Below are 24,007 nucleotides of genomic sequence, written 5' to 3' on the forward strand. Positions count from 1 at the left end.
CATACAGGGCACATTGAAAACAGAGCAAAAAATAAAAATACCACCAAAAGAAAGCTCTATTTGTGGGAAAAAAAGGAAGCAAATTTTGTTTGGGTACAGCATTGCACGACTGCGCAATTGTCAGTTAAAGCGAGTGCGCTGGTCAGGAAGGGGGTAAAATCTTCTGGGGCTGAAGTTAATTGCTAGATCACTAGCCAGTTTTAAAACACCAGTCACTTTGCACATTTTATATATTTTCTACCAAGGAAGGTTTATTTATTTATTTTTACACCAGGCAATGTTTTGGTTTAAAGTCACTGGTTAGAGCCCTTGCACACTGGGGCGGTTTGCAGGCGCTATTGCGCTAATAATAGCGCTTGCAAACCGCCCCGAAAGTGCCGCTGCTTTCATTCCAGTGTGCAAGCCCCGAGGGCTTGCACACTGGAGCGATGCGCTGGCAGGACGGTAAAAAAAGTCCTGCTAGCAGCATCTTCGGAGCGGTGAAGGAGCGGAGTGTATACCGCTCCTTTACCGCTCCTGCCCATTGAAATCAGTGGGACGGCGCGGCTATACCGCCGGCAAAGCGCCTCTGCAGAGGCGCTTTGCGGTGGTATTTAACCCTTTCTCGGCCGCTAGCGGGGGGGGTAAAACTGCCCCGCTAGCGGCCGCATACCGACGGTAAAACGCCGCTAATAATAGCGGCGTTTTACCGCCGACGCCGCCCCCCGCCCCAGTGTGCAAGGGCTCTTAGAGTGTGGTATTGGAGCACTCGGATTACTGGTAAAGGATTGTTTCACTCATAAGAAAAGCGCCACACCTATTACCTTAAGACCCCTTTCACACTGGGGCAGGGGCGGCGTCGGCGGTAGAACGGTGCTATTTTTAGCACCGCTTTACCATCGTTTTAGCAGCGATATTCTTCCGCTAGCGGGGGCAGTTTAACCTCCCTGCTAGCGGCCGAAAAAGTGTTAAAACCACCGCAAAGCGCTGCTCCACCAGCGCTATGTCGGCAGTATAGCCGCGCTGCTCCATTCATTTCTATGGGCAGGAGCGTTGAAGGAGCGGTGTATACACCGCTCCTTCACCGCTCCAAAGATGCTGCTAGCAGGACTTTTTTTACCGTCCTGCCAGCACACCGCTCCAGTGTGAAAGCCCTCGGGGCTTTCACGCTGGAGACACAGCAGTGGCTCTTTCAGTTTGCTTTGCAGGTGCTATTTTTAGCGCTGTAGCACCTGCAAAGCACCCCAGTGTGAAAGGGGTGTTACCCCTTTCACACTGGGGTGCTTTGCAGGCTCTACAGTGCTAAAAATAGCGCCTGCAAAGTGCCCAGAAACAGCCGCTGTAGTCTCTCCAATGTGAAAGCCCCGTTTTACCGCCGACGCCGCCCCTGCCCCAGTGTGAAAGGGGTCTAACTCCATTATTCACCATATATTCCACTCAGGTGTTTTAGAAGGGGTAGCAGTTCCATTTATTAACCTTCAGCCATTTGTGCGGGACCACCCACAACTTCTTTTTCATAGGTTGACAACAATGCTGCCACCTGCACACAGTAAGTTCACACCATTGCAAGGAAATGACTAAGACCCCTTTCACACTGAGGCGCTTTTCAGGCGCTTTCACGCTAAAAAAAGCACCTGAAAAGCTCACGAAAACCTATTTCCATTAGAATATATGAATGCTTTCACACTGGGGCAGTGGGCTGGCAGGGTGGTGAAAAAAACGCAACTCTCCATTGAATACTCTTCAAAAACACCTGAAAAGCTCTTCAAAAGCGCTCAAATGTTTTATTGGCAGTTTAGAAGCGCCTCAGTGTAAAAGGGACTTGACTTTTGCTAGCCTGCAACAGGAAGTGCTGCTGCTGGTAAGATTTTCAGAGAATTGTTTTTTATTTTGCAGTAAATAAAAAAAAAATTGCAAATGTGTCATCTTCTATAGAATAAATTTGACATATTTGATAGAAAAACCTAAGCTATTCGAAAAAAAATCTATAATATGCCCATGGTCAGCATTAGATTACTCACAGATGTAAGATACCTGTTACCACTACATCATTTCCAGAATGGCTGCAGTAATAAAATGCAGGCCTGTGGTGGAGCCTGTGCATATCACTTCTATACTTGCCTCCGGTGTTAAGGCCTGGCCTGCAGAAGGTTGGAGGGGACAGACCAGCCCCTGACCACTGCAGGGGAGTAAAAGGCCAGTCATGCATGGATTGAAATTCACCCAGTTCAGCAGGTACAGGCTGAGATTCAATCCATCTATGGGCAGGCTGATTGTACTCAAGTGAAATCAGCGATTGACTTGGGTACCACCAGTCTGTCGGATTTTTCACACGTGATGTGACTATAGTCGCTAGCAGTAATCCTGTTCTACTGGCCGGGAATGCTCCCCGCGCCCCCATACTGGCAAAACACATTAGCTCTGCAGGAGGCCATCTATGGCCCGCTTAATAATAATGTGTATAAGGAAGATCCTGGACCTACAGGGCTCTAGGGGGGGATGCATCAGGATTATGTCATATGTCTTATGTATGTTTTCCATTTACATCTCAATAACAGGAATCTCCAGGCAGTGCAGCTTGTCATATGGAAGAGGAACCATATGACCCCGGGTATGAGCCAGACTGGGCCGTCATCAGCACAGTAGGAACTAAAGTTCGTCCCCAAGAACTGTCAGGTATGTGTTGGATGGATCATACATGATGGAGATGTACTGAATCTGCAGGGGTGACATTTTAATGGAAATCTACTTTGAGAGGAACGTGGGGGCAGAAACTGAAAGACTTCCTTCTGAAAATGCTAGTTGTCTGGTTGATCCAATGATCTTAATATTTTTGCATTTACAGATCTACAAATGTATGCAGACTAGCAGTGCTGACTATTGGCTGCATACATTTTCTAGGTCATTGACAGGGCCGCTGATAGGGCAGTAGAACTGGTCCTGTTATACTGGGCCTGGTCCCATCAGCTCCACAGGGGGGCCCGGGCAGCATTACAGTTTATTACTGCAATAAAAAAAAAAATAGATCTTAAACTTCTACCCCGTTCCTACTTGCTTAATGGGGGGGGGGGAAATACATTTTTCCTATTTTCTTGGGCCCCATCGGGTCAACAGAGAGGCGCAGGGGGTGAGCATAATGGAGGGACTTTTTCTTCATTTTCTGGGGGAATGTACATCATTCCTCCCCACTACTTACTTAGTCCCAGCCGGCGAATGTTACTATGATTCTCCGCCCAGCTCCCGTCTCGTTTCCAGTAGGAGGACCATATGGCTGCACTGGACACAGTGAGTGGAGAATAAAAGATGGAATCCTTGCTGTATACCATTTTATATAATACACAGCACAGTAGGTTATCAGCATTATGATAATCACACAGCCAGCACAGTAAGCAGGTGCTCTATCACAGTGTCACATGTCTTTCTAGAAAACCCAGCATAGGAGAAATATGGAGGCTGCTATTGCTGCACCTTTTCTGAAAATACTGATCCCTGGTTGTCTCTGGCCGCTGTACTGAGAGTGGCCTTTCATTTTGCTCCTATGACAGTGCTTTCTGATTGCCCGGCAAGGCACACTCACTGTTCTGCACTCATTCACCTCTTACCAGTTATAGTAAAGCCATTGTGCCATATTGCTCTAACATAGCAGGACTGTCATGGTCAGTAGTCAGGCTTGGAGGCCAGTAGCTATAGCAGGAGAGGCTCCCACCGACCAGCTGGATAAGTGCAGTAGTAGGTCACTCTGGCGGATGACACGGGCTCCAAGAAAGTCACTCTCCTGCACTTAGGTGTAATGCTTCGAAGGAAAGAAGTGTGTCTAGTCCCTATTGTCAAAGCCTGAGGTCTTGCTGCCCTCTCAGAACCATGGGTATCCAAATATACTGAAAAACAACGAAAAACAAGAGAAGGGCGCACCAACCTTGTTGTTTCATTATAAACATTTATTAAAGGATAAAAAGTGACACACTTAATACTCACAAATGTATGATGTATACACGCATATCAAAGCAAAATGAAGACAAGTTGCCTCCGGGACCGCTGGAAGGCTCCAATAGTGCAAGGAGACCAGATGGCGTCCGTGATGGCTTGTTTGATGCGTTTCAAGGGAGAACCCTCTTCCTTGGAGCCAAAAGAGCAAATGACCCAACATGCATTTATATATTTATAGTTAGATAGAATCTACCACCCTCTTTGGTAAGCCCCACCCCTCATATACTGTAGCGTTAGGAATGTGTACATTAGGAGTATGACACAGGCTCATCTGAGGTGCAGGGCCTAAGCACTAACCGATGTTCACCAGGGCTCCTGATGGTGGAGATGGGTTTTTCTGCATGTTAGTACCATGTCTTGGGCCTCAGAATCTCCCTATCAGGAGTAGAGCAATCTGGGGTCCAGTAACAGATACAGTGCCTTGAAAAAATATTCATACCCCTTAACATTTTCCACATTTTGTCATGTTACAACCAAAAACGTAAATGTATTTTATGTAATAGACCAACACAAAGTGGCACACAATTGTGAAGTGGAAGGAAAATGATAAATGGTTTAAATAAATATATAAATAAATATGTGAAAAGTGTGGTGTGCATTTGTGTCAATACTTTGTAGAACCACCTTTCGCTGCAATTACAGCTGCAACTCCAAAGACATGCTGGTAGGTTAATTGGCTTCTGTCCAAAATTGGCCCTAGTATATGAATGGGGACCTTGGATTGAGGGTAGGGACTGATGTGAGTGTGGGATGTACAGGGTTAGGGACAATTGTAGACACACACTCACACTCACTTAGGTTGAACTGGATGGACTGGTGTCTTTATTCAACCTTACTAACTATGTAACTATGTAAGTCTTTTTGGATATGTCTCTACAAGCTTTGCACATTTAGAGAGTGAAATTTTTGCCCATTAAGAAGAATTCAAAATAGCTTAAGCTCTGTCAAATTGGATGAAAAGCATCTGTGAACAGCAATTTTCAAGTCTTGCCACAGATTCTTAATTGGATTTAGGTCTGGACTTTGACTGCGCCATTCTAACACATGAATATGCTTTGATCTAAACCATTCCATTGTATCGCTGGCTGTATGTTTAGGGTTGTTGTCCTGCTGGAAGCTGAACCTCCACCCCAGTCTCAAGTCATTTGCAGATTCTTAACAGGTTTATCTTCTAATATTGCCCTGTATTTGGCTCCATCCATCTTCCCATTAACTCTGATGAGTTTCCTGGTCCCTGCTGAAGAAAAGCATCCCCACAACATAATGCTGCCACCACCATATTTCACGGTTAGGATGGTGTGTTCAGGGGGATGTGCAGTGTTAGTTTTCTGCCACACATAACGTTTTGCTTTTAGGCCAAAAAGTTCAATTTTGGTCTCATCTGACCAGAGCACCTTCTTCCACATTTGTTGTGTCCCCCACATGGCTTCTCGCAAACTACAAACGGGACTTCTTATGGCTTTCTTCTTGCCACTCTTCTATAAAGGCCAGATTTGTGGAGTGCACAACTAATAGTTGTTCTGTGGACAGAGTTACCATAGGCCTCTTGGCTGCTTCTCTGATTAATGCTCTCCTTGCCCGGCCTGTCAGTTTAGGTGGACGGCCATGTCTTGGTAGGTTTGCAGTTGTGCCATACTCTTTCCATTTTCAGGTGATGGATTGAACAATGCTCTGTCAGATGTTCAAAGCTCGGGATATTTTTTAATAACCTAACCCTGCTTTAAACTTCTCCACAACTTTATCCCTGACCTGTCTGGTGTGTTCCTTGGCCTTCATGATGCTGTTTGTTCACGAAGGTTCTCTAACAAACCTCTGAGGGCTTCACAGAACAGCTGTATTTATACTGAGATTAAATTACACACAGGTGGACTCTATTTATAAATTAGGTGACTTCTGAAGGCAATTGGCTCCACTAGATTTTAGTTATGGGTTTCAGAGTAAAGGGGGCTGAATACAAATGCACGCCATGCTTTTCACATATTTATTTGTAAAGAATTTTGGAAAACCATTTATCATTTCCCTTCCACTTCACAATTATGTGCCACTTTGTGTTGGTCTATCACAAAAAATCCCAATAAAATACATTTACGTTTTTTGGTTGTAACATGACAAAATGTGGAAAATTTCAAGGTGTGTGAATACTTTTTCAATGCACTGTATGTTACAAAGAGGAAGGTTTGGTAAGGATACACAGGGCATGGTGTAAAGCTGGACTTCTCCTGTTTTGGGGTTTAAAAGAAAACTACAGTATACATTTTGAGATATTATTGGAAAATTTTCTTAAAAGTAATGTTAACAAGGCTCTGAACCTAGGATCAATCCAGGGGGGTTCAGGATGGCAGATCAGGAGGTGAACATTCCACTCCTATGAGGAGTGACCCAGAAGTACTCTGAGCACTCCTGGGTCACACATATCAATGTAAGAAGCAGATTGGGAACTCTGTGGTTGATTTACTAAAACTGGAGAGTGCTAAACCCTGGTGCAGCTCTGCATAGAAACCAATCAACTTCCAAGCTTTAGCCTACGTTCACATTGCTGCGGGTTAGAAATCAGGCGTGTTCAGCTGAATTTGCACGATTTCAGCCCGGCAGTGCAGTCCGACTTCAGGGGCGATTTCACAGAAATCTGTGCGGGTTCCTGTACAGGAACTACTTTTGGGAATCGGTTGGTGCCATCGCCGGAAATAGCCTGCCGATTTGGCATGCGATTTGACATATCAAATCGCATGCCAAATCGTACCAGTGTGAACCTAGACTTATTGTCAAAGCTTAATTGAACAATCTTATTTTAAAAGCTGATTGGCTACCTTGCACAGCTCTACCAGATTCTGTATGCTCTAGTTTCAGTAAATCTGTGTCTCTGATCTACGCTGTATGGAGGCATCAGAGGTATCATTTTGGCATAAAAAGCAGTTAAAAAGTTATTGTTGATAAACTGCTGCATGGCAAAATCTCCTGTTTTGCTGATGCCTTTGCCCCCATTGAGTTGATTCCTCCTCCCCTGTCCTGATGATAATATCCCACAACAACGTCTGACTTTTCATTTTAATCGTGATTGTCCTGTTTTATCCTACAGCTGCAAAGCCTGGTAGTCGGGAGAAATGGGCATTTTCGTTGAGTTTATCAGAACTAAAATCCATTCGCAAGAGCAAACCTGGCCTGAGCTGGTCCTACCTCATATTTATTAGCAAGGAGGGGGTCTCCATTCAAGCTCTGCATTTTCATCAGGGTGGGACAAAGGCTCTGTTGAAAGCCCTCCGGAAATACGTCATATTGGCAACGTAAGTACCGGAGTCCTTCACCAATCCTTATTCACATAGTGAATGTATCTTTGAGGCTACTTAAAGAGTAACTCTACTTTATGTTGAAAAAAAAAAGCATTCCCCTCTGGGTGATCTATGTACATTGCAGGGCTTTTAACAAACTTTGTTAGAGATTCCTACTTTTTGTTATTCTGAAGAAATAGCTTGTCTGTGTAGTTTGTTTGTCTGTGTCCATGTGAATGTGAAAGGGAGTGACTTTTCTTTATTGACCAGCCGCTGCACTTGCAGGGTTCTAATGAGGAAAGTGGGAGGGTCTGCATCCCTTTAGATGTGATTTCACTTTGGAATTATCTCAACAAAAATTAAATTTGTGCTGCAGGGATGCCCAAGATCTGACTCCTATCTTACTGCAGACTTCTGGGAAAGTCAGTGAGCCAATCACACAAGCAGTAAATGACATTTCTGGGGGGAGTCCTGTGCACTATCTGTGTACAGAGCGCCTCCAGGTAACCATATTGTAATGCATTTCACAGAAAATGAAAGTGCTGCATATTGAAAAGGAAAGGTAATTTTAATAACATTTAATTACAATATGACTTGTGTAGCAATTTTACATGCTACATTATTATTTTTTTTTATTTACTTTTTTTCCCATGAAAGAAGGCTAAGTACATTTTCTGCATTACAGAAAAAGTCCTGTTGATCCCTTTAACCACTTGCCGACCGCTGCACGCCGATATACGTCGGCGCAATGGCAGCAGTGGGCAAATGGGCGTACCTGTACGTCCCCTTTAGGATACGGGGATAGCAGGCATGTGCGCGCCACCGAGTACATCATGACCGCGGGACCGGCGGACTCGATGTCTGCTGGTCTCCCAGCAATTGTGTCACAGAGCCTCAGAACCGGGAAGTGCCTATGTAAACAAGGCATTTCATCGTTCTGGCTTGTGTCATGACAGATCACTGCTCTCTGTCATGAAGAGCAGTGATCGCTGTCATGTGAGTAGTAGCCCATCCCCCCAAAAGTCAGAATCACTCCCTAGGACACACTTAACCCCATTCATCGCCCCCTAGTGGTTAACCCCTTCACTGCCAGTGTCATTTACACAGTAATCAATGCATTTTTATAGCACTGATCGCTGTATAAATGACAATGGTCCCAAAATGGTGTCAAAAGTGTCCGATGTGTCCGCTGTAATGTCGCAGTCATGATAAAAATCGCAGATCGCCGTCATTACTAGTAAAAAAAAAAAATATTAATAAAAATGCCATAAAACTATCCCCTATTTTGTAGACGCTATAACTTTTGCGCAAACCAATCAATATACGCTTATTGCGATTTTTTTTTTTTTTCTTTTTACCAAAAATATGTAGAATACATATCGACCTAAACTGAGGAAAAATATTGTTTTTTTATATATTTTTGGGGGATATTTATTATAGGAAAAAGTAAAAAATAATGCGTTTTTTTTCAAAATTGTCACTCTTTTTTTTGTTTATAGGGTAAAAAATAAAAACCGCAGAGGTGATCAAATACCACCAAAAGAAAGCTCTATTTGTGGTTAAAAAAGGACGTCAATTGTGTTTGGGTGCAATGTCGCACGACCGTGCAATTGTCAGTTAAAGCGGAGCCGAATCGCAAAAAGTGCTCTGGTCAGGAAGGGGGTAAAATCTTCCGGGGCTGAAGCGGTTAAAAATGCTGTGCCCTTTCAAATTCATGCAGACTGAACTGAGATCTCAAACAATGTTCTCATCTTTCTCAGCTATCTTCTGTGAACTACAAAGCATACTCCTTCCATGTGGTGGAAATGAGAAGGGGGGAGGTGTTTGTAGTCCAAGTCCTAGCGTGACAATGCTGCTCCTTCATAAATACAGTGCACTGTTTGAGTCCTTGTAGGACAGGACCCTAGAACATTGAGTGTGTTATTGGCAAAATCACTTCGGTCCTAAAAAAAGGAAATGCAGCCAGCACTAATAAGCTACAGTATATTATATTGTGGTTTTTGGATTTAGCTACACTTAAAAGGTGATGTCAGTCCAATACTAATATTTTAGTTGTTGTTGAACTCTGGTGAGGCAATTGATCAGTTGGCTTTTCCACCTTTTATCAATAACAGAGCTTTTAAAAAAGTTGAAAAAGGGAAAAAAGTAAAAACGATGCATTGTAACAATGCATAGCAATGTCCTTACACAACACACACCAGCATGTCTGATTTATACAGACCATAATGGGATCTCACTGGGGTGAACGAGCCCTTTTTTTTATTTACCCGATCTTGGGCTCCTCCCCATTGCTAGACTGGCCCCGCAGTCCTCTCCCCACCCATGCTCCAGCAATCTAAGGCAGGGTTTCTCAACCAGGGTTCCATGGATATCTAGGGTTCCTCCAGTGGTTGCTAGGGGTTCCTTGAGCAATGAGCAATGTCTGCCTTTCAGATAAGTTCCCACTGACACTATTGATCTTTTTAGCTATATGTAAGGAGCTCATTCTTCCCAATATCTACAAGTGTAAGGAGCATTCTTCCTACTGACCATCACACTAATGTACCATGAATTGTAGATAAAGTAATTTTTAGCAGGGGTTCCCTGAGACCAGTTATTTCAAGGTCATCTAAGATCATGAAGTCATCAAGGTCTATGAAGGATCCATAGCACTTGATTGGATGTGATGATGTCGACTAACCGTCCACTATTAGGGCAGAGGGGAGCACAGTCTTCTGCGTTGAGTGGATGATCAGGTAAGTAACAGTGCTTTTAATCACCCCTAGGATAAGCGAGCAGTTAAAGCCCAACTCCGGGCAAAAATACGGTTTCCTGTGCTGTGTGCGCACACTGCACGGGTTAACTGCTTGTTTTGTCCGAAGGAGAGGAAAAAGCTGTATACTCACCTGATCCTCAGCTCCACTAGCAAACAGTGCCCCCACCTTCCCTCGCGATCCAGCGGTGGACTATTTCTGATGTGCTTCCGTCCAAAGCAGGTTTATGGGCATGATTACTTCAGGAACCGTCTATCACCCAAGGCTGCTAGTATGTGGGGGTGCAGGAGCTACAGGGCCTTATGTGGGGAGGAGCAGAGAATTGTGTAAGTATATCCCTGTTCTCCAAATGCCCCACTGCATGGGAAAACTTTTTTTTTGCCCGGAGTTGGGCTTTAACTCTTGCACTGCATGCGCAGCCCCACTGCAAGGGAGAATTTTTAGATTTTCTGGAATTAGGTTTTTAAGTAGAACAATAGGCAAAACTTTTTTTTTTTTTCATTTTAAAGTAAAGGAGGGTTATAACCTCTGTCAGATTTTTTTTTTTGCCATCTGTGTCCCATTGCAGAGATTTCTCTTCACTTCCTGTCCCATAGCCAAACAGGAAGTGTGAGGAAGTGCCTATAAATGAATGGAGTGTCTTGGACTGTGCCCAGGTCACCAGAACTAGTGTCCCCATTGGAAGATTTTCCCTCTATTGCTTTTCTGTTGACAACCCAAAATGTGGGATTTTCTTTTACTTTTACTTTCAATGATATTGTAAACAGAACAAATAGAAAGGGTCCTTAAAGTGGAGTTCCACCCAAAAATGGAACTTCCGCTTTAAGGGAGGTGTCCCCCTGACATCCCACATTTGGCATGTCATTTTTTTTGGGGGGGGGGGGAGCAGATACCCTCTTTTTAGAGGGTCCCAGCTCCCACTTCCACCCGGTGCACCGCGGCCCCCGGAAGGGAGATCACCTCTTCCCCCTCCCTCTCGGCAATCATCTGGGACACGTCACAGGTCCCAGATGATTGCCCGGCGAGTCACAGCGCAGGGCATGGCTTGCGCATGCACAGTGGTTGCCCGGCTGTGAAGCCACAGACGAGCGCCCACAGTTACAATGCCGAAGCTGCAGAGAGGAGGGGAAGGACACGAGAGGGGCTTCGTTCCCCCGCATCGCTGGACCGTGGCACAGGTAAGTGTCCGATTTTCTAAAAGTCAGCAGCTGCAGTACTTGTAGCTGCTGACTTTTAATTTTTTTTTTTTTTTAAGCAGAACTCCACTTTAATGCAGGTACAGACAGCAATAAAAACTGACAAGCGTACTAATCTCTCTCCCCTCTATCCAAAACTAAAAATAAAGGGGGGGTTGCTCAGTGTTCGAGCTATGCGTCCACGTTCTAGCAGCAGGACCCCTGTGTTCCCAAATGACTGCTTTTGTGTTTCTCAGGGCCTTCCAGATCTCTTTGACCTTCAGTGTTCTCAATGTCTGTTCAGCCTATACCCACCACATGTCTTCAGTGGTCCCCAGTATTTTCTGGGTCCATCTATCCTGTATTCAGCTCCCTGCTTCAGTGATCCCATGCACCCCTACCCACAACCTGCTGCAGTGAGACCCTGGGCTCTCCATCTTGCTCCTGCTTCCAGTGACCTTTGTGTGTCTCACAGTATCACAGCCTGCTCTCTTTGACCTTGTGTGTTCCCATGCATGTGCATACCTCCCAACTTTTTGAGATGGGAATGAGGGACACCTATCAGCAAAAGTATGCTGGCATAGGACACACCCCTTGCCACACCCCCTTAAAGGAGAATTGTACAAAAAACAAGATTGGTTAAACCTACAAGTGCTTTTTTTTACCACTACTATTCCTTTATATTGGCTTTTGGAATTTACAAATGCAGCAATTTTAGAAATCAGATGAAAGATTTAGCACTGGAAAACACTGGATAGGTAAAAAGTGCATTTTTATATACAACTATATAGATCAGACCAAAAGGACAAACAACAAATGAGGAGGAATGAGGGACAGAGGGACATTGCTCCAAATCAGGGACAGTCCCTCGAAATCAGGGACAATTGGGAGCTATGCATGTTAACTTGCTTTCCGTGATCCTGTGTGATTCTGTGCACAGCAACATGCTTCCACTCCAGTGTGGCCCTGTGCACTCCAGCTTGTACCCTGATTCACTGAGCATGTGGAATCCTGCCAGTGTTTTGCTCTAGTGATCCTGTGCTACAAGAGACTCATGCCTGCCTATTCAAACTCAATCTCCAGTAACTTGTCTGCTCTGGTGAGTCAGAGGGCTGTTATCTGGGAACCATCAACAGCCAAATCCGTCTCCACCTACCTCATCAAGAGACCCTGAATTTGCTTGCCCCTTCTGTCCGGCTGCTCCATTCATAGAGCCCTACTACAGCTTCTATAAATGAAAGGGGATTTATGAATGGAGGACCAATGAGCTCTGCCCCTCCATTCATAGATTGTGCTCCATTCATAGAAGGTCTTTTAATTATTAATCCCCGCCGCACTGGAAGATAATGGGGGTAGGGTGGTGGTTAAAGGATAAGTTCACCTTTGTAAAAAACAAAAATAAATTCAAATTTTTTGCAGGTAAAATAATGTGCATCTTTTTCTAGGAGCCTGCAAAGCATAGCACCCGAGATCAGCAAATCCTGGGTGCCATGCAGGACTCTTGCAGACTTGTCTGTGTAAGCTGACTGCGCGTACCTCGTACGGGCAGGCAGTTACACACTGACAGAAAGAAACAATAAACAGCACTCTGGTAGTTCAATGAGACTGGAGGATGGGATAAACAGTTCAATCTCTGTATTTGCAGACGATACTAAGCTAAGCAGGGCAATAACTTCTCCGCAGGACGTGGAAACCTTGCAAAAACACCTGAACAAATTAAAGGGGTGGGCGACTACATGGCAAATGAGGTTCAATGTAGAAAAATGTAAAATAATGCATTTGGGTGGCAAAAATATGAATGCAATCTATACACTGGGGGGAGAACCTCTGGGGGAATCTAGGATGGAAAAGGACCTGGGGGTCCTAGTAGATGATAGGCTCAGCAATGGCATGCAATGCCAAGCTGCTGCTAACAAAGCAAACAGAATATTGGCATGCATTAAAAGGGGGATCAACTCCAGAGATAAAACGATAATTCTCCCACTCTACAAGACTCTGGTCCAGCCGCACCTGGAGTATGCGGTCCAGTTCTGGGCACCAGTCCTCAGGAAGGATGTACTGGAAATGGAGCGAGTACAAAGAAGGGCAACAAAGCTAATAAAGGGTCTGGAGGATCTTAGTTATGAGGAAAGGTTGCGAGCACTGAACTTATTCTCTCTGGAGAAGAGACGCTTGAGAGGGGATATGATTTCAATTTACAAATACCGGACAGGTGACCCCACAATAGGGATAAAACTTTTTCGCAGAAGAGAGTTTAACAAGACTCGTGGCCACTCATTAAAATTAGAAGAAAAGAGGTTTAACCTTAAACTGCGTAGAGGGTTCTTTACTGTAAGAGCGGCAAGGATGTGGAATTCCCTTCCACAGGCGGTGGTCTCAGTGGGGAGCATTGATAGCTTCAAGAAACTATTAGATAAGCACCTGATTGACTAGAACATACAGGGATATACAATGCAATACTGACACATAATCACACACATAGGTTGGACTTGTGTCTTTTTTCAACCTCACCTACTATGTAACTATGTAACCTACAAGCAGAAAGCCACAAAGGCTGTTGGTACTTGTAGTTTGCCTCTCTGTGCAGGGCCTCGCCCACCAGGCCGTTTTTCTCTTTAAGTTGTGACAGTGAGTTCGGGGAGAAGATCCCCGGCTCACAGTCACTAGAGACGGCAGGTCAGGGAGAGGCTGCAGCAGTGGGAACATGTTACATGTTTCATCCTAAAACTGGGTGGAACATGAACCATGTTTTTCCAAAAGTGAACTTATCCTTTAAGGCGTAGGAAGATTTTCAATAACAGAAGAGGAATCTGCAGTAGGAAACATCCTACTGACTGTAAGTTATGTCCCTTGTGCTCATTTTTCTGTTTGTGATTTTGCCTGCACTTAGGCTTTAAAGTGGTAGTAAACTCTGTTATACCACTTGTACCTACAATTAAGCCTATAATAAAGCTTACCTGTAGGTACTGTGAATATCTCCTATAGCACAGTTTAGGAGCTGTTCAGAGTGCATGCAGCCGGTGACCTCACCGACACATGCGCTCAGAAGGCCCGGCTTACATTGCCGGACCTTCAGAGCCCGTGCCGTAAACGGCGGCTCCACATGCATGCTCCTCCTTTCTGTAATTCAAAATGTTTTCTAAAGCTGACCATCCAAGTTATAGTCCGATTTGTACAATCTCCTTAAGATCCAGGAACTATAGAGTCCAGCAGCTTTGGATTGTTTAAGTAGGCTTCCATGTTAATTAGCTTTCATAAATCTAAAGAAGGGAGTTCTGAAAGTATATAATCAATGTATAGGCAGCTATAGAGTTTTACAACTTTTTATGGCTATTTGCAGTAAAGGTATTCATTTATCCAGGCATTTGGAGTAGCATAACATTTAGTTTTCGTTTTTAATACATTCTGATCCCTAAAGCACAACTCCAGTCATAAATAAAACAAATGGCCCATTAAAACTCAAAGTAAAAAAGCAGTTTTTGATGCAATTCTCGCCTTCAAGGTGGAGCTGCTCCCCACACACAGTGTTTTTCCCCCCCACAAGATATCCTCAGTCTTCCAAATTAATTGATGGACAGCATCATTCAACTTGCTTCCCCTGAGCACAGGATGTCATGTACCTGCCCCCCACCTGTGACCGGACAGTGAAGAAGAAGCAGCACAGTGATGAGCTCATCTCTGTCACTCTGCTTTCTCCTTCTATTAGCATTCTTCTTGCAGCATATAAACTGATTGGCTGCTTATACTGCTTCTTTCTCTCCCACTCAGGCGACTGCAACAGGATGATAATAGGTCACATTGAGGTATTTATACTGCTTGCTATAACAAATACATTCGGTGTTAAATTACATGTTGCGCTACCCCCAAAGGGTCCACTGGTACTAGCTGGTTCTTCCCCAATAGTACAGAGGCTGCCCACCACAACAAGCACCAGTCAATACACTCAGGCTCCAATAATTCAGTCTAAGGAATGTATTAATTTAACTTTAAACAGGAGAGAGGTTAGGGCATGGGATACTCCAAAACGTGTGCACAGTATTCAGAGGACACTTCTCTAGGCTCACATGCTTGGGTTCTTCTGAGGTCATGAAGGAATGGCCAGTACCCTGAGACTCTTTGAGAGCGGTCTCAGTCCATTGCTACTGTGACAGACCTAGCCGGGACAGAGACTTTTGGAGAGGACTGAAAGCTAGCCTCTTGCCTTGCGATTATGGGCCCTGGCATTTGGGGGAACGGTGCTCTTTATGAGCTGTATGCCTGGGGACCCCTTGAGGGGGTGTTACTTTGGATTCAGGTACATGTCCCCCCAAGACACACAGACTCTGGGAACCCTGTATATGCCATATTAGAAATAGTGGCTGATTCATAATGCTGGGACAAATACTGTTAGGAGATGCTGATGTCAACTCCAGCCACCTGTCTGTCTGTTGTCTGCTATAATGTAAATTTGTCTAGTATGACTTGTCACAGCTTCTAATGCCGCGTACACATGAGCGGACTTTACGGCAGACTTTGCCCGGCGGACTTTTCGACGTACTATACGACGGACTTTCTGAATGAACGGACTTGCCTACACACAATCCACCAAAGTCCGTCGAATTCGTACGTGATGACGTACGATCGGACTAAAACAAGGAAGTTCATAGCCAGTAGCCAATAGCTGCCCTAGCGTGGCTTTTTGTCTGTCGAACTAGCATACAGACGGCGGACTTTTCGACCGGACTCGATTTCAACTGATTAATTTAAAACAAGTCCAACTTTTGAGAAAACAAAGGAAAAAAATCCTGTCCGCCGGGCAAAGTCTGCCGTAAAGTCCGCTCGTGTGTACGCGGCATTAGAGTCTTTCACCCATTGTTGTTTGTGTTAATTAACCCTGCAATTGTATGAAGGAGTTCTGTGTTGAGATGTATGAAATAGTGTATTGTAGTTAGGGAGTCACACTGGCTGCATTAAGGGATTAGTTAAAACTGCCTAAAATACTAATTTTATTTTCTTGCAACACTAATTTATGTTCAGAAAGTCTCATAATTTTCATCCTCTGCTCATGTTCATAGGCGTGCGTACGGGGTGTGCCGGGTATTCCTGGGCACACCCTAATCACCCCTCATGCATTAGTGTCGGCTGTCTCCTATGTTCTTTCCCTCTACCCCCTCGCCGCTGTGGGCAGTGGGGGACCCAGAGGGGAGACAGCTGTGCTGTGGGCTGTCTTCTCCCCACTGCCCATAGGCATTTCTGCACTCAGTTTCTTCTTCTACACACCCCCACCCCTCCCCCTTCTGCTGCACAAAAGGACAGAGTGCAGCAGGCGACAATGTGTCTATGTGAGAGCCCACTCACCCCCTTCCTCCTGCAGCCGACACTCGGCCAATCAGCAACAGGAGGAGGACACAGGACTGCAGCAAGGGACACTTGAAGGTGTAGTTCAGGGATAGGACTGCTGCCTTGTACAGGGATGGCTGCAAAACTACAACGCCCATAAAATTATGGCACGCAGGAGGAGCAGGGGAGGATTTCTGTTAAAGGATAAGTTCACGTTATGAAAAAAAATAAGCAAATTTCTTGCAGGTGAAAAAAAAAAAAAAGTGCATTTATTTTTATTTTTTTTTCGAAGGAGTCTGCAGAGCATTGCACCCACGATCAATGCAAGGCCACTGCAGACTCGCAATATAGCTGTCTGCCCATACCTCCCGTATGGGCAGACAGTTTGAGAGAAAGAAGATCAACGGACTATAAGAGCGCTCACCAGCGCCCTCGCGGTTCATTGAGAACTACAAGTGGCTGACAGTACTTGTAGTCTAGTCATTCACAAACGCACTGTGGGTTTAGATGCATGGGGGTGCCATTTAAAAATAAATGGCAGCCCCGCACATCTTTGCAGAGCAGCGCCTTTTAGCTGTGTGTGTGTGTTTGAGCTTTGGGGTGCACACCCTGTGCAATAGGCTGCGCACACCTATGCTCAAGTTATTCACTCACTGCTTTTTTTCAAAGTCTTTACAGAGCTTGAAATCAAGTTGTAAGCATCCTGTGCAATAGAATTTCATACTTGGTAAACTCGCAAGCCCAAAAATTGATCAGGTTTTGATAAAGAAGACAGACCCTGCCACTGAGCAGTCAGTTTTAGAAAGTGGTAGCAAAGCATACCTCTTCAAATCAGAAGCAAATATTGATTTGCAATAAAATTCAATCAAAACCTTCTACCATATATAGTTCTGGAGAAAGTTGTTCATTATTTGTGAAAGAATTTGTTTCACTTTAAAGCAGTATTAAACCCAAAAGCAAACATTTATCATATTGCAGCTTACCACTTCCTAGATGTGATAGCTGCATTTGTTTTCTTTTTTAGGCTTTTTATCTTCTATTTTGATCTAGCCAGTAAGTCTGTTTTTTACAAGCTTAAAGTGATACTAAACACGCACAGTTTAATTTACATTGTTTGTTCTATTTCTGTATGTGGATGATGGCACTGTAATTATTTTAATAACAAAAAAAAAAATGAATTACCCTTTTCCTAATACATATACAGCTGTCACATGACCCAGATCTTTCCCGGCCTGTCTGCATGGAAAAATAGGCAGGAGGAGCTTCTAGGTCCTCTGCTGCTGGTGACATGTTAAAAAAAAAAAAACAGCCTTTGGGATACAGAGTAAAAATAAAAAAATAATATAAATAGACTGTTATAAATAGATAGATAGATATACAAATCTTTATTATTTTTTACAATAACATGGTGTGGGTTGATTTCTGCCAGTCACAGGCTGTGTCTTAGAATAAGAGGGAGGTGAAGCCTCTAATAATCTACATGTAATATCCCACCCCCCATTGTGTTTTTAACTGGTTAGTGGACATGGAGGGCAAGGGAGGGAGTGGGCTGTCATTTACCACTGTGTATACACCCACGTGTGTGACTCTATAGTCACATGGGCTGCTCAAATTTGACAGGGAGGAAACGCTCATCATAGAAACTCACTGAAATCTGTCCACAAAATCCCTAGCTGAATTGGGGACATGAACAGAAGGTGGAGATAGAGAGCAGCAGGATCAACCGGGTTTTTTGCAGAATACAGAAAATGAATCTCATAGTGACTAAGACAGCGTGAACAGCATGTAATACACCATTTATTGATAGTTTTTTTTATGATATGGGTTTAGTGACACTTAACCACTTCAATACAGGCCACTTATACACCTTCCTGCCCAGATCAATTTTCAGCTTTCAGCGCTGTCGCACTTTGAATGACAATTGCGCGGTCATCCAACACTGTACCCAAACAGCAACAACGATCGTCGCAATGCGTGCCCCCAGGGGCGTGCAGCAGCTTAATATCCTGAAGACGTTCTATGACATCCAGTCAGGATATTGAAACCACTTTGCCGCTGTCATTTTGCTATATGGTGGGCGGCAAGTGGTTAAAGCAGAGTTCTGCCCCCATGAAAAAATTAAGTCAGCAGCTACAATTACTTCAGCTGCTGACTTTTAATATTAAGACACTTACCTGTCCAGGGAGCCCGCGATGTCAGCACCCCAGCCGAATTTCGGATCGGATCTCGGGTGCTGCTGCCATTTGTGGTAAGGGAAACTGGCTGTGAAGCTGGTTCCCTGCTACGCATGCGTGGAGCGTGCTGCACTTTCTAACTGGCCCGGCAGCGGAGGAGGGGGGGGGGGTGAACTTCCAAGGGACGTTGCTGTGGCTCAGGGTCCTGGAAGTGGGGACAAGTACCTGTCAAACAGGTACCTGTTCCCCCCCCGAAAGGTGCCATATGTGGCACCAGAGGGGGGAGGAAGCAGATAAGGAGAGTTCCAATTTTGGGTGGAACTCCGCTTTAAGCTCTCCAGCAGAATGTATCTGTTTACATGGAAGAGACAGACCACTGACAGATGTGATTAAAATGATCAGCTTTTATTTATTCATGCAAAACCTTTAACCTAAAAAGATAAAAAAAAATAAATAAAAAAGGGGCAGAGCAGAGAGCCGCTGCCTGACAGTCACAGCTCTCTGCTCAGAGCGGAAGGGAGAACTGAGTGATCAGGGGTGTTTGGTCGCTCAGTTCTCAGTGCAGAGCCGGCGAGGGACTGAGGCTGCATCCACCTTAGTCCCCCGCAGGCTGGTGGATGCAGCCTCAGTCCCCCGCAGGCTCTGCACTGAGAACTGAGCAACCAAACACCCCTGATCACTAAGTTCTCCCCTCCGCTCTGAGCAGAGAGCTGTGACTGAGTATGAATGTTTTTTTTTGTTTTTTTCTTTTATAAACCCCATATGTCTCTTTTTTTAATTTCACTTTTCACTTTATATGTGTTCTAGAAAAAAATTAAAGCACACAAATGTAAAATGTTGCACCTCTTTGCATTTTATGCGCAGCGCGGCAGAGAATGATGATCTTGTGTACTTTAACCTGCTGAGAAACGTCCAAGCTTGTATTTTGCATACGGATACATTGACTGTTTTCAGTTCCGCACAGCTCAGATTGGAAAGCCAGAATTTCAGGTCCATCAATACTGGAACTGACTAGAGAGCATAACCATTAATAGACATTCCCGCTTTGAAAGAATTATTGAGTGGCCTCTTTGTTTTCCTATGTATTATGTATGAGGCTCATCTTGTCATAACTGCTAGAGTTTCACTTATTTTCTTGTAATACAGCTGCCGCCGGAATCGGCACGATGCTGACAAGTGCTGAGTCAGGCTATTAGGGCGGCCTGGGTATTTCTCAATGAACTTATCAGAGTAATGGAGTAAGAGTAACCTGTAGCCCAAACTTTATTTAAAGAGGCATTGTTTACCTTGCCTATGCAGGAAAAGTGACCGTGTCTCTCCAGCGGGCCCCCCAGACAACCGTATACCTTGTCTGTGCTCCTTCCTCTGTTGTAGCTGGCACTAAAATCAGTGATGTAGGTAACCCAGAGGAACGTTTTTTTTTTTAACCTATCTACATGATCCGCTCCCTTGCTTATCAGCTAGATTTTCCCCGTCCTTTCATACTTACAATACAAAATATATTTAAAAGGAATATCCATTTTAACCACTTACTGCCTAACTACATTTACGGCTAGCGGGTGGCACAGCAACATACTGGTATGTCGCAATCTTTGCTGATCTGTGCTGTGACTGGACACAGCATGAGTTTGTCAGCAGGTTACAGCCAATGATTTTAGTTCTATACCTACTGATTGGCTGTGGCCAATCATAGCACAGAGTTCTCTGTTTATAAACTGTCAGGATCACTAAGGCTGCTTTCACACTGAGACGCTTTACAGGTGATATAGCGATATTTCACATTGGAGCGGTGCGCTGGCAGGACGCCAAAAAAAGTCCTGCAAGCCGCATCTTTGAGGCGCTCAACACAGCGCCCTTGCCCATTGAAATCAATGGGCAGCAGAGCCGAAGTGAAGGCGCTTTGCGGGCGTATATAACCCTTTTTCGGCCGTTAGCAGGGGTTAAAAGCTAACCACCAACGCCCCCAACGCCCCAGTGTGAAAGTAGCCTTAGTGCTCCTGTTCCTCATTCCAGCATCCGGGGTTTTGGCTTGGCTTTCTCCTTGTATGTCTGTCCACCTGCAGGCTGATTAATGTGATCAGTCTCTGGGTGGAAGCCTCATTTGGGTGCTTACAATAGAGAGTGATATGTGTGTTGTTCCTGATCAAGCTCCCTGTCTATCTGCCCTGCTTTGCTAGTTTGGATTTCCCTGTGTATGACTTTGGACTGGGTTATTGGACTATTCCTTGAACTCAGCCTGCCTTTTACCTGGACTGTCATAGAACCACGTTATGTGTCTGCTAACTTCAAGTATCTATTTGCTTTGCTCAGTTCGCATCTGCACTGGTGTGGTGGCCAGACACTATAGCATTGTGTATAAGTCCTGGGGGCAACAGAGTACCGGTAGGCCTGCTTGTCTTATAGGAGAGGGGGCTGCTATAGGTGAAGAACAGAGTAGCCAGCTATAGTATCTGACCACCTGCATTGGGGTAGACGTGACACAAACACACAGAATTGAGATCTGGCCGTTTCTTCTCTCTGAAGTCAACTCTGAGTTCAGGAAGAAAAGTCAGCCAGATCCTGTGAGTAAAAGCAGCACACATACACTTGCTAGGCACACAGTTAACCCCTTGTCTGCCCTTCTGATCACACCCGTCACCCATTAGTGTCATTAGTACAGTATTGTACAGTATTATTACTGATCACTGTATTAGTGTCATTGGCGATGTCCATGTCCCTCCCAGCCAGTGTCCGTTAGCACTAGATTGCCCACCACACTATAAGTCGCTGATCTCCACTGTTACTAGTATAGCGTCTATAGCTGTGTAAGTTCTAGTGTATATATACCATAGTTTGTAGACGCTATAACTTTCACACAAACTAATCAATATACACTTATTAGAATTTTAAAATTTTTTTTTTTTTTCATCAAAGACATGTAGCTGAATACATTTTAGCCTAAAGTTATGAAGAAATTAGATTTTATTGGATGTGTTTTATAAAAAAGTGGAAAATGTTGTTTTTTTGGGGTTTTTTTTCCTAAATTTTCAGTCATTTTTTGTTTATATAATAAAAAAATAAAAAATCCACCGGTGATCAAATACCACCAAATGAAAGTTATATTTGCCTAAAAAAAAAAAAAACTATATAAATATCATTTGGGTACAGTGTTGCATGACCGAGCAATTGCCAGTTAAAGTGCTGAATAGCAAAAAATGGCCTTGTCATGAAGGGGGGAAAATCTTCCGGAGGTCAAGTAGTTAAAAAGACTAATTTTATGCAAACTAAATATGCAGTTGGAATATGTAGATATAGGAACTATCTTATCTGCAAAAATAGTTGTAATTCTGTGTTTAGCCCCTCCTAAACACTCCTGCCAGACAGCATAACAAGGCCCCTGACATTTCTTTTCTCTACTTCAGTCAAGCAATACAGATTGTTTACTAGCTCATCCCCAATCCCCGGGGGCCTGCTGATTGGACAATAAAGGAACAGCACACTGATAAGATCATCCCTCTGCTCTGTTCTCTTTAATCATGATCAGGAAGAGGCTCTGATGGCACTGCTTTGTGTCTTTGTAGAAATTGTTTTTGCAGTTTAAAATTTCAATAAGCTAGCGTAGGGGTCTCCAAGCTTTTCAAACAAAGGGCCTGTTTATTGTCTTTCAGACTTTAGGAGAGCCAAATTGTGGCCAACAGGGGCAATAGATGTCATGGGACCAGCTTCAGTGAAAATAAATATGGCCCCAGGGTTGGTGGTCAATAGGAGGAGGAGTAGTATCCCATCATTAGTATCGGTGGAAAATATAGTGCCCCATTGTTGGTGTCAGTAGGAGGAATATTGCCTCATATCAGTGGGAGGAATATAGTTACATAGTTACATAGTTAGTCAGGTTGAAAAAAGACACAAATCCATCCAGTTCAACCTTAAAAACAATAAATAAATAAAATAAAAAATATTGTACAAACCAATATACCCAATTTTATACCCACAGTTGATCCAGAGGAAGGCAAAAAACCCCAGCAGAGCATGCTCCAATTTGCTACAGCAGGGGAAAAAATTCCTTCCTGATCCCCTGAGAGGCAATTGGATTTTCCCTGGATCAACTTTACCTATAAATGTACCCAGTTATATTATGTACATTTAGGAAAGTATCCAGGCCTTTCTTAAAGCAATCTACTGAGCTGGCCAGAAGCACCTCTGGCGGGAGTCTATTCCACATTTTCACAGCTCTTACTGTGAAGAAACCTTTCCGTATTTGGAGATGAAATCTCTTTTCCTCTAGGCGTAAAGAGTCCCCCGTGTCCTCTGGGTTGACCGTAAAGTGAATAACTCAACACGAAGTTCACTATACGGACCCCTTATATATTTATACATGGTGATCATATCCCCCCTTATTCTCCTCTTCTCAAGAATAGTGGCCCAAGGGCCGGATAAAGGCTAGCAAAGGGCCACATCCAGCCCTCGGGCTGCAGTTTGGAGACCCCTGAAACTAGCGTAATACAGCCCATAGATGATTCATTGTTTCTCTGAACGAAAAAAAAAAAGGACTTGGTTCCCCCATCCACACATTCGATGTGCATGGGGGAATCCTCTTGCTGTGCCTTTGTATTGAAGTTGATCAGTAGATTGACTTTTGTACAACCACCTACCTATACATGGATCAAAATTTGTCTGGTTCCTGCTGAAATGGCTGAATTTCGATCCATGTAAGTAAGCTTTAGTACCAGAAAAGGAGCCGCATCAGTTTCCCTTCTGCAATGCTGAACAGCAGGCTTCCATTAACAATAGAAAAGCAAAACTGTGAATCAAGGGAAAGTAAATGTGGCACCATTGTGTTACAAACCAACGAGGTAATGCAAACTCCAGGGCTAAATATCCCATCATCTTCTGGCCACAAAATTGCTGCAGAGGAGAAATGGGAGGCACCTTCCACACCAATATCCTTTGAGGAGGTTGGCAGAAAATTGTCACCCAAACAGCAGTTACATCCAATCAGAATACTATAACCCTGCAGTGGGGGATTCATCCACCTGCCCTGTTAGTGTGGATGGAGGTATCTGTTAGAACTTTTTTCTATCAGCCTGCAGGCTGAGCGAAAAACATCTATCCGTGTATAGTTAGGTTAAGGTATGCTGCCTATGACTGCTAGTCTCACAAGAGTTGAATTTAGATTTAGTGCCATTACTAAGGTGCTGCTCTCTGTTCTCCTTTCTGGAAGGAAAGCTGCACATCAAGTATCTCCCTGCTTCCTGCGTTTGCTTCACGCTTTATGTGAAACTTTGCTTTCTGCTGTTTCTTGACCATTACCCCACCATCCTCAAATCACTAGTCTTTGGGGGGGCAGCTGTGACCTGAGAATACAAAGCCCTGGT

At 44.2% G+C, this 24,007-nt stretch overlaps 1 protein-coding gene across 3 annotated transcripts in view; it reads left to right on the forward strand.

Annotated features, from left to right (window-relative positions):
• Positions 1 to 24,007, forward strand: part of TBC1D17 (TBC1 domain family member 17) — a 149,770-nt gene that overhangs the window by 53,073 nt on the left and 72,690 nt on the right. For all 3 annotated transcript variants that reach the window (XM_073602201.1, XM_073602200.1, XM_073602202.1), the window contains exons 4-5: positions 2,538 to 2,655; positions 7,043 to 7,247. In XM_073602201.1, coding sequence (XP_073458302.1) covers positions 2,538 to 2,655; positions 7,043 to 7,247 — 323 coding nt within the window. The remainder of the gene's footprint in view (positions 1 to 2,537; positions 2,656 to 7,042; positions 7,248 to 24,007) is intronic.

The sequence above is a fragment of the Aquarana catesbeiana genome, linkage group LG10, assembly GCF_042186555.1.
Source record: "Aquarana catesbeiana isolate 2022-GZ linkage group LG10, ASM4218655v1, whole genome shotgun sequence".
Taxonomy (NCBI): domain Eukaryota; kingdom Metazoa; phylum Chordata; class Amphibia; order Anura; family Ranidae; genus Aquarana; species Aquarana catesbeiana.